The sequence below is a fragment of the Halyomorpha halys genome, unplaced genomic scaffold (assembly GCF_000696795.3).
Source record: "Halyomorpha halys isolate HHAL.00 unplaced genomic scaffold, Hhal_1.1 Scaffold193.1, whole genome shotgun sequence".
Lineage (NCBI taxonomy): Eukaryota > Metazoa > Arthropoda > Insecta > Hemiptera > Pentatomidae > Halyomorpha > Halyomorpha halys.
The window spans coordinates 297,721-308,142 of NW_027111132.1; the positions used below are offsets into that span (position 1 = coordinate 297,721).

General features: G+C 29.9%; 1 protein-coding gene across 5 annotated transcripts in view; it reads left to right on the plus strand.

Moving 5' to 3' along the window:
- The window catches only part of LOC106679293 (carbohydrate sulfotransferase 5), a 231,098-nt gene that overhangs the window by 210,635 nt on the left and 10,041 nt on the right, over nucleotides 1–10,422 (plus strand). For 3 of the 5 annotated variants that reach the window (XM_067049206.1, XM_067049208.1, XM_067049209.1), the window contains exons 2-4: nucleotides 810–1,002; nucleotides 6,339–6,475; nucleotides 8,166–8,404. In XM_067049206.1, the coding sequence (XP_066905307.1) occupies nucleotides 810–1,002; nucleotides 6,339–6,475; nucleotides 8,166–8,404 (569 nt within the window). The remainder of the gene's footprint in view (nucleotides 1–809; nucleotides 1,003–6,338; nucleotides 6,476–8,165; nucleotides 8,405–10,422) is intronic. The other 2 variants (XM_067049207.1, XM_067049210.1) reach the window with 2 other exon arrangements.

The window sequence follows — 10,422 nt, forward strand, 5'->3', positions numbered from 1 at the left end:
ATGTTAAATAACAGTGAAGATAATGGATCACCCTGTTTGACTCCTTTTTGGATGCCTGAGTCTTTGGAAACTTCCCCCCGAACCTCTGCTACATCTATATATACTATACTACATATTTATCTTTATTATTATTAATTAAAACAGAATATAGTGTATTATATGATAGAATTTTAAAGAAAAATGTTCTTTACTAGATGAGTTAATGGATAATTCTAATTTATTTATATTTTTATTTTCCGATACCTCTAAAATAGAAAAAACATCAAATTAATAGGTACGTATGGTTTCATAATTCAAATTGGTTAATACCTTTTTCTACCATTGGTACTTGAAGGTATACAGTGAAGTACTTCTTTGGTGTTTTGATGTGTCCGTTCCATGTGGATTCGATTATAAAAAATTTAGAGGTGAGGGGTCTCTACCTTTTCTAATTTAGTAAAAACAGTCAAATATTTGCTATAGTTGCTATAGACGCATAAAAAAAAAAAAAAAAGTATCTAAAGATGCATCTGTTAATTTTTTTTTGTATTTTATTTTATTATTTATTGATTTATTTTTTTTAAATTTTATTGTTTTTACTCAGTCATATTTCATTTATTACTAATATTTTCATTCTTTCCCTTAACTCTTTTCGTTTTTATCTTCTATTCAATTTTGTAATTACATGTATCCAATACTAATGCAATAATGTATGCATATAATATGCTTTTTACATGGTGTATGCTCAAATTATTAAAAATATATGCCTCTTCTGTAGGACTTACTACAGTGTATAATATACATATATAATTTATGCTTTTTGTTATCAGGTGGAAAGACCCATGGAGAAGATCAAGGATCGGCCTGCTCACTTTGGCTTTCTTGTCTTCTCTTTGCTTCGCCTCCTTCCTCCTGAGCCAGAGGTTCGTCACGACGCTGCCCACCTCACCTTATACCATCGGCAGGTCCATTCAGGTCAGCTTCCATCTCTCAATTCCTTCTTCATCTCTCGCCTATAATCAGGTATAGGGAAGGTGTTATTGGTAGCCTGAATATATTTCATAAATAAAATAAGTCTCAATATACAGGCTGTTTCCGGGTTAACTGTCCTAACTAAAAATATGAATTAACCCATTCAAGACAGCACATATTTATCAGAATCCAAATTATGTTTTCTTGCTTTATATCGGCCATTTTTGATTTAAAAAAAACATGTTTGCAATAGAAATCAATCGTTTTATACAAATAAGATGATTGTATGGAGGTAGCTCCTCAGAATGATTTATTACGAGGAATGAATTGCTCACCAGGTATGCACTAATTAATTTAAGTATTATTTAAAAAAATTAAATCTATACTGCTACAACCCATGAAGAGCAAGGGGTGCAGTACTTTGCAAGGAAGTTACTAGACCAATGGTTGTGCAAGGACACCTCCTTAGTCAAAATCAGAACTTAATGAGGCTGGATGGATCCTGGAGGGCTCCCAAACCCACAGGGCTGGATTTCTAGGCTAAATCTATATGCCTTCATTGTAAAACTATGTGATAAAGCAAATAGTTTATGTAACATAATGAAATGAAAAAAATAATCTCTCAAGAATTAATATATTAAGAAAACACTCTTCCATAAATGAATAAAATTAGTGCAACTTTTTTATATACTCGTTAAGGTAAAATTAGCAATTATGTGAATGTATTAATGGAATTTCACAAAAACAAAATCTTTTTTTTAATAAATAACTCAAATACTATCCAATTATAGTCTCAAAACTTTATTTCTTTTATTCGTCCAACGTTTCGGCCAATCCGGCCATCTTCAGGGACATCTACTAAATATCACTTTGCAAACATATAATTTAAAACTTCATTCAGGCTATTCTGCCCAGGTCAAAACATTTATATCTAATTAGTTAATTATCCATTAAAAACACAGTCAAAAATTATTTCTCTGCAAACACCATTAATAAACATTTATCACTTTTATTTATAGTGATAATTAACTAATTAGATATAAATGTTTTGACCTGGGCAGAATAGCCTGAATGAAGTTTTAGAGTGTTTTAAATTATATGTTTGCAAAGTGGTATTGAGATGTCCCTGAAGATGGCCGGATTGGCCGAAACGTTGGACGTATAAAAGGAATAAAGTTTTGAGACTATAATTGGATAGGATTTGAGTTATTTATTAAAGAATTACCAGTCTCAAGAAAATAATAAGATTATAAAAAAATCTTTTTTTTAATATTTCCTTTAGTCAGTAATAAAAAAATTAAATAAATCTGTCCCGTGACAACCCATGAAGAGTAAGAAGGGATGCAGAACTTTGTAAGGATGTACAGTTACGAGTCCAATTGTTATGCAATGAGGTGATTAGGTCGGAATCACACTTGGCCGCCAGATTTTTCCCCAATTAAGGATACCCACTTTATGTGGCTGGGTGAACCCCAGAGGGCTCCGAACAGAAAACAATTATCTACCACAGCTGGATTCGAACCCGAGGCCTTGGAGTTAGTAGTTATAAAAATTCCGAGACCTTACCATTGAGCTACCCACTCCCACAATTTATGTATTATAACTTAAATAATTCACAATAAAAATTTTTATATGTAAATTTCTCCAAAAAACTTAATGGATATACCTTAGTAGGGATTTGTGTTCTTGTTTTGAGATCATTAATTCATATATTTAGTTAGGACATAAAACTGTGAAAAATCTTGTATATACACATATTTATAGATAGACATTTCAATTATTGAAAAGTGTTACTGTAATTTTTATCGAGTGGAACCAAGTGTCTGTTACATCATTTCAAATGAAAAATAATGCAGAGTTAATGAGAAAAATTTTCCTTTTTCCTTCTATTAGCCAATTAAAATTTAGATTACAATTTTATAAAATTTATTTGAACAGTTTTATTTAAAATTTCACTTAATTTCTTGAAGTCTAACTAAATTTTATTCACTTCTTCATTCATCTATTTTATTTGACAAATGAAATGAGATTTGAAGTGTATTATTAGCCTTGGCAGTGTAATTAAGTTGCCTATAATGCCTTCCTGAAATATTTATAATTCTAATCATGTGGTTTTATAAAATTAAACATCTCTGCTCATTCATGTTCTTTGTAAGTCATTCAAAAGCCAAGACTGATGTGACTGACAGGGGACCTCTACACCATCAGTCTGACTGACACTTCCTTGTAAATAAAATATTGATCAGTAATAGACCAAGAGCCCAAGAGGAGAAAAAACTCAGTTATTTCACCCCAATTTGTGATTACTTTAATCAAAACTGTATAATTACTAGTGAAAATTTATGAGTCTTTCAAGCATAGTTTAGGATAATAAAAAATGGTTGTTTCAAAAAGTAAAAAAAACAAAACTTTTTCATACGTAGTTCCATATTGTTAAAACTACCTACAACACTAGAAAATCTAATAGAACATCATTTAAAGTAGAATAACAAACTAAAATATGAGTCCTAAATCAGTCGTTTACGTTCAATAGTTCTTGAGTAAGCAAAATTTCATAAAAAATGTACTGAAAAATCATTAGTTAGTGAATTTATTGTGGGAAATGTATATTTCAGGAATCATTAGATGTGCAAATGTCTATTAGCACTTAAATTAAAGCTAGTTGATTGTACTATAAAGTAGTTTATGACGTTAGTCTTCGAAGGAGAAGTAGTGTTTATGATATTTGCATATGAATATAAATTTTCCATATGAAACTAACATTTTATGAATTTACTCCTACTCTTACAAAGATAAGTGTCATAAATTACTTTAAAGTACATTAAACTAACTATAATTTGAGTTCTAGAAGACATCTGTCCATCGAATGGTTCTTAAGATAGTTTTGCATAAATCAAAAATTTTATTATTAATTTTGTTTGAACAACTAGAAATCAAATTTTAAAAATTTATTTTGGAAAATTTTATAAAAACTACTACTCCTACGAAGATGAACTTTATAAACTACATTATTGTACATTCCACTGGCTTTAATTTAAATGCTGGCAGATATCTGTATATCTAATTGTTTCTGAGATATAATTATAATAATAGTCTTTATTTATATACATATATATATTTATAATAGCATTATTTACACCTACTTTTTCTTTATATACATGTATATAGACCTTCATTTTTAAAGGAATGAGAAATACTTTAATGGGGACTATCAATACTTTGGTTCACTGAGAGTTCGCTTATCTTCATATTTTTGGCTTTTCGTGATTACAGTGTTCCTTCTACCTTCTTTATCTCGTCTACCCATCTTCTTCTTTGTCAGCCTCGGTTCTTTTAGTTTTCTCTGTTAGTATCTTGGCCCAGTTTTTCAAGGCCCAGTTGTTCTTCCTCATTAGAAGCCCAACCTATTGCCATTTCATCTTCTTGACATGTCTGATTACATCTATGACCCCGGTGTATTTTCTTATTGATAGGCTACTGAACTTTTGGCTTCTTCTTATGCCTAGCATGCTTCTCTCCATTGCTCTTTGGCATGTTTGAATCTTTTTCTCATGGAACTTGTTGATGGACCATGTTTGGCATCCATAAGACAGGCAATATACAGCTCTTGAAAGCCAATGTTTTTAAAAGCTGGCTGATATCATTGTTCTTCATTATCATTTGTAAGCTCCAATATTTCCGCCAAGCCATAGCTGTCCTTGTTTGAATCTCTGTTGATTGCCTATCTTTAAAAGAAATCCTTTACCCTAGATATGTAATTTCATCTACTATGCTTATTTCTGGAAGGTCTGTTTTCACTTTGGTGATATATGAGTTTGTAATTATTTTTCTCTTCATGAGGTTCAACAATAATCCGTGTGTGAGCACTTATGTACAAAAACTGATTTAGCATGGTCACTATTTCTTCTTCTCTTCTTGAGATCAATAGCACATCATCGGCCTATTGAAGTGTGCTTAGTTTTACACCGTTGATATTGATTACATATTTATCCAAGTCCATCTCCTTTATAATAAGTTCCAATACTTTACTGAAGATCTGCTGTGATAGTATATCTCCTTGCCTGACTCCACTCCTGACTGGATTCTCCTTGTCTTTCCTGTCGCTAGATATAAATGCTTTGTTGTCGCTATACAATTATCTTATTATAGAAATGTATTTATCCTCGATACCTATCGACTTAAGTGCTATGGTATATGCTGTCAAAGGCTTTGAAGAATTTAACAAATCCAAGGTAGAGATTTAAATTTTATTCCATCTATATTAGTTGGCTTGCAGCATGTAAATGATCAACTGTAGATGTGCCCTTCCTAAAGCCTGCTTGGTCCAGAGGTAAATTTTTGTCTATTGTTTTTGTCAAACTGGTTTGGATGATTTTTGTAAAGATTTTCCCTATTGTGGCGCCTAGTGATATTGGTCTGAAGTTTGTTAATTTAGTTCTGTCCCCTTTTTTATGAAGCAAAACAATTTTTGATGTTTTCCAGTCTGTGGGTATTTGTTCTTTTTCTACGACTTTACTGAAAAAATTGCACAGCACTGCTGATAATTCTTCTGTTCCAGCATTCATAATTTCATTTGTAATTTCATCGTGTCCAGAGATTTCTGAGACATAGTTTTTCATAAACCAAAAGTTTTGTCAGAACAACTAATTATCATCTTGTTTATTTATTTTGGCAAATATAGTGAAAAATACTGCTTCCGGGCTCATATTTTAGCAAATTTACAGTACTTTAAATAATGTTCTATTAGGTTTTCTATTGTTAGTAGTTTCAAAGATATGCAGCTCTGAATGAAAAGTTAATTTTTTTTATACTTTGAAACAGCTGCCATATTTTATTCCTCTTAACTGTACTTGGCAGATTCATTAATTTTTGCTAGTAATTATATGTAGCTTTCATTAAAGTAATAAAAAATTGGAGTAAAATAACTAACCTTTTCTCTAATGAGCTTTTGTACTATAATGATCTTGTGCAATATCTTGATTCTAGTAAACAAAAGCTTGTTTAGTCATTATTTTGGCATTTGCCTTCAAGAATATAGTGAATTGCACAATATATAGGAACCACTCCTCTCCCCTTCCAACCTTTTTCCCCCTTTCATTAACACTGGTGGACCACTCTCAACAATACGAAACTTTTGACATTATTTTAGCAATTTTATTCTTTAACAAACAAAGCACCATATTTTAATAGAATTTTAAAAATATATTTATATTGCTCTATTCTGTACTTGTGTATCTGTATTACTTAGTATACACACAATTTCTCAAATTCACAAAATTAGTGGATCCTTGATTTTATTAATTATGAGCATCATTATTTTCATGTATTCTTTTTTATATTTTGATAAAAATATGATATTTTAATTTTTTTTTTCCTATTTTTTTCAGAGTTTACCGAGTAATGAATTAACAGAAACTGTTAATATCTCTCAAGATATTGAAGATGTACTTACTCTCCAGAAAGAGAAAATCGTCGATGATATTTTAAAAAGCTATAATTTTCCTGGTGGCTTTAAAAACCAAAGGTTTGTCTCCTGCTAAAGCTTTATTATAAAACTAAATTGCTCAAATAAATAAATAATTTTATGATGATAGTAACAATTTTAAAATCTGCTTTTGCGTATTTTAATATATTTGTGAATTTTGTGTATAGATGGCTTACTTCACAGTGGTGCTAAGTACATTTCCACTAACTTTACAAACAATACAATGAAAGATTCTCTCTAAGGAAAATTACAACTTTTCAATTAATTTTCCTGAAAGAGAGAACCAATAATTGTATTTTTTGTAAAGCTTGAGGAAGTAAACTTAGCACTACTGTGGAATAATGCATTAATATATTAGATAACTGCATTGTTAACGTTAGAAAATATAAATATGTTTCATTATCCTGAATCATATAGTATATGGTATTATAACTGAATCCATGTGTTCAGTGTTGTTAGATATCTGGTTTAAACATCTTGATCCTTAAGCCTATACAGGTTATGACTTCTGGCCATGTTTTTTTTTTTTTTTTTTTCTAATACAAGTTTTGATATTGCATAAATATATAATGTACAATATTTACTATATTGTTCTGGGATAACCCCTTATAGAATTAAATGTTCCTAATACTAATTACATTTTACTGATTTCTCTATTTTACATTTTGGTAAAGCAAATCAAAGGGGAAAAAAAACAAAGTATTATTGGATTAAAATAAAATACATTGCATTGGATAGAATAAAATACACATAATTGAGTAATTTGAAATACAAATCTTTGATTTATGTTTACATTAATATATGTTCAATTCTTTTGTTTTTATATCTACGGGTTGTAGTTTCAGTGTAATTTCCTATTTCTGTGATTAGAGGGTTTAGTGAGTAGGGGCAAGACTGGAATAAATTATGTTATACTTAATTAAGAGCAGATTTTAGATATTCTAGTGTGATATGGATAGTTATTAACAATTCTGAGACATTTGTTTTGGAATACTTGTATTTTTTTAAGTACATTATTTTAAATTTTTAAGCTTCATATGGGGCAGACATAAATTGAGATGGGTCTTAGTACCTCTTTATATATTCTACTTGATAATTTGGTTTTTTTATTTAAGTATGGATATATTTGATACACGATTTTCCTTGCGTTTTCCAATTTCAACTTGATGTGGTGGTTAAATACTAGTTTTCTGTCTACAGTGACTCCTAAGTATTTAACTGTTTTGGCAAAAGGTATAGGGTATGATAGATTTATAAATAAAATAGTAATTAAATAAAATATAGATAAAATAGATTTATGGTCAATGAAGGTATAGGCTGTCGTTTTGTGAAAATGACAGCTTCTATTTTATTATTATTTAAAACTAATCCCTATTTTTTTTAATGCATTTAGATGTTTTTTTGAAAGCATCTTTTAGGGTATTAACAATTGTATCAATATGGTATGAAGAGTTGCTCCTTTTAGAATTTTCTTGATGCCTTAGGTAGTTTCAAATTCTCTTGATGTGGTTACTTGACCTCACTACATTACTACTTCTTGTAAAAACTGTAGATTCTCTTCTGAAGTTAAGATTGACTTTTAATAAAGTAATAAGAAAAAATAATGTGAGGTTTACATTTAAATGTATTTATTTAATGATATTTTATGAAATATGGTATATTTAATTTATTTAGTTTTTAATTTGAAATATGGTAAATTGAAATATAATTACAATATTGATTTTCTCAGCAGGCCATTGTCTGATCTGGTCCCTGCACTTGGAGGCCAACCACTAAGAAGCGTAATAATAGCGACTTGGAGGTCAGGTTCTACATTCCTCGGTGATATTTTGAACAGTGTTCCTGGTAATTTTTACCATTACGAACCTCTCCTCGACCATGGAATCGTTCAAGTACGAGGGCCACCACGGTCCAAAGAATCTCTACGCTACATCAGGAATTTGCTTAATTGCAACTACACAGATATGGGTAAGGAATAGATGTATTTATGCTTTAAGTAAATTATTTGAATTTTGAACATAACTAATAATGAAAATTAAATATTTTCAGGATATAACTTGAAATATAGTGTTGGCAAATAAGTCCATTTGCTTTTTTTTTTGGTTGAAAGAAAACTAAGTATATTTTGTACATAATATTTATTTTAATTTACAATGGAATTATTTTTTATTATCTTACCCCATCTCTCTAACAACTGAATAATCCCATGTTCAAAGAATATCTGTGGTTTATTAGCGAAAAAGTGATCAAGGTGCTCTCTGACACTGTTCGTTTTCAAACCGTTTTCCACTCAAGGAATTTTGTAGAGACTGGCGTCTCTAGGAGCAAGGTTCTTTTATTAATCTTTGTTAGTCCTGATAAAGGCCTGGAATGTGTGAAACATTGGCACAATATAAATAGTTTAATGACTATTTAAGTTTTTATTTGACCGTACCCGAACCGGCGATCTTCTAATCAAATATTTTCTGTTTTTTAAAAAATTAATTAGCCTTCTTACTTCAAATTCTTTATTCAACTAATTTTACATCAATACACTGCCTATGCTATGAATGGTTCATCTATATTCAGGTGTTAGTTCTTCAACTCACTCATAGATAGCATTGCTACAATATAAATGAATGAATAAATAAATTAAAACATAGTTTTGTTTTGAGATAAAGTCCCCTAATTAATGAAGTCGGAATAATTACATATTTCAGACTTTATGATTAATGGTCTGGCAAAATATTTACAAAAAACATGGTATTTAAATCACAGTTATTATTTTATCATAATGATTAATCCTTTAATAAATAACTCAAATAATATCCAATTATAGTCTCAAAACTTTATTTCTTTTATTCGTCCAACGTTTCGGCCAATCCGGGCATCTTCAGGGACATCTACTCAATACCACTTTGCAAAGATATAATTTAAAACACTCTAAAACTTCATTCAGGCTATTCTGCCCAGGTCAAAACATTTACCATATATCTAATTAGTTAATTATCCATTAAAAACACAGTCAAAAATTATTTCTTTGCAAACACTATTAATAGACATTTATCTTAATTAATGTCTATTAATAAATGTCTATTAATAGTGTTTGCAAAGAAATAATTTTTGACTGTGTTTTTAATGGATAATTAACTAATTAGATATAAATGCTTTGACCTGGGTAGAATAGCCTGAATGAAGTTTTAGAGTGTTTTAAATTATATGTTTGCAATGTGGTATTGAGTAGATGTCCCTGAAGATGGCCGGATTGGACGAAACATTGGACGAATAAAAGAAATAAAGTTTTGAGACTATAATTGGATAGTATTTGAGTTATTTATTAAAGAATTACCAGTCTCAAGAAAATATTAAGATTATAAATAAATAATGATTAATGTTATAGCAATACATTCGAGACAATGATTAGATTATGAATGAGGTGAAGAAATAGATGTTGTTTACAAGAAAGAATGGAGAAAGATTGGCGAATAGGGATGAGGAGAGAATCCCAAAAGGAGATCACAAAAATGACAAAGGATTTGCTGAAGTAGGTGGAGAATATGTACAAATCAATTGATTAAAATCTAGTATTTAATGGATAGAGTGAAGATATCTAGGATATAGATAGCTTTTTGGAAAAATAAAATCATCAAGGAAGTAGGATAAAGCCGCTTCAACTTGGTATACTTACATGAGACATGATGTCACCTGGGATACTTGAAGATAAATCTTATGAAGCAATTTATGAAGATCTTCAATTTCATTTCTAGTCCTGTTGATTGCTTCAGGGAGATCCAAATCAAGTAAAAGTAGTGAAAGTTGAGGGAATCAAGATAGGATACTCTCTTCATAGCATTCTGAGTACTGGAATCAGGGAATCTTAGGATTTCTTAAAGTAAAGTTATAGTTTTATGATTGGAGAAGTTTGTCGGGGGGGGGGTGCGGTCAGCAAAGAACAACATAAATAAACAAAACTATATTTATTTATTTTATGCCGACGTTTCGACCTG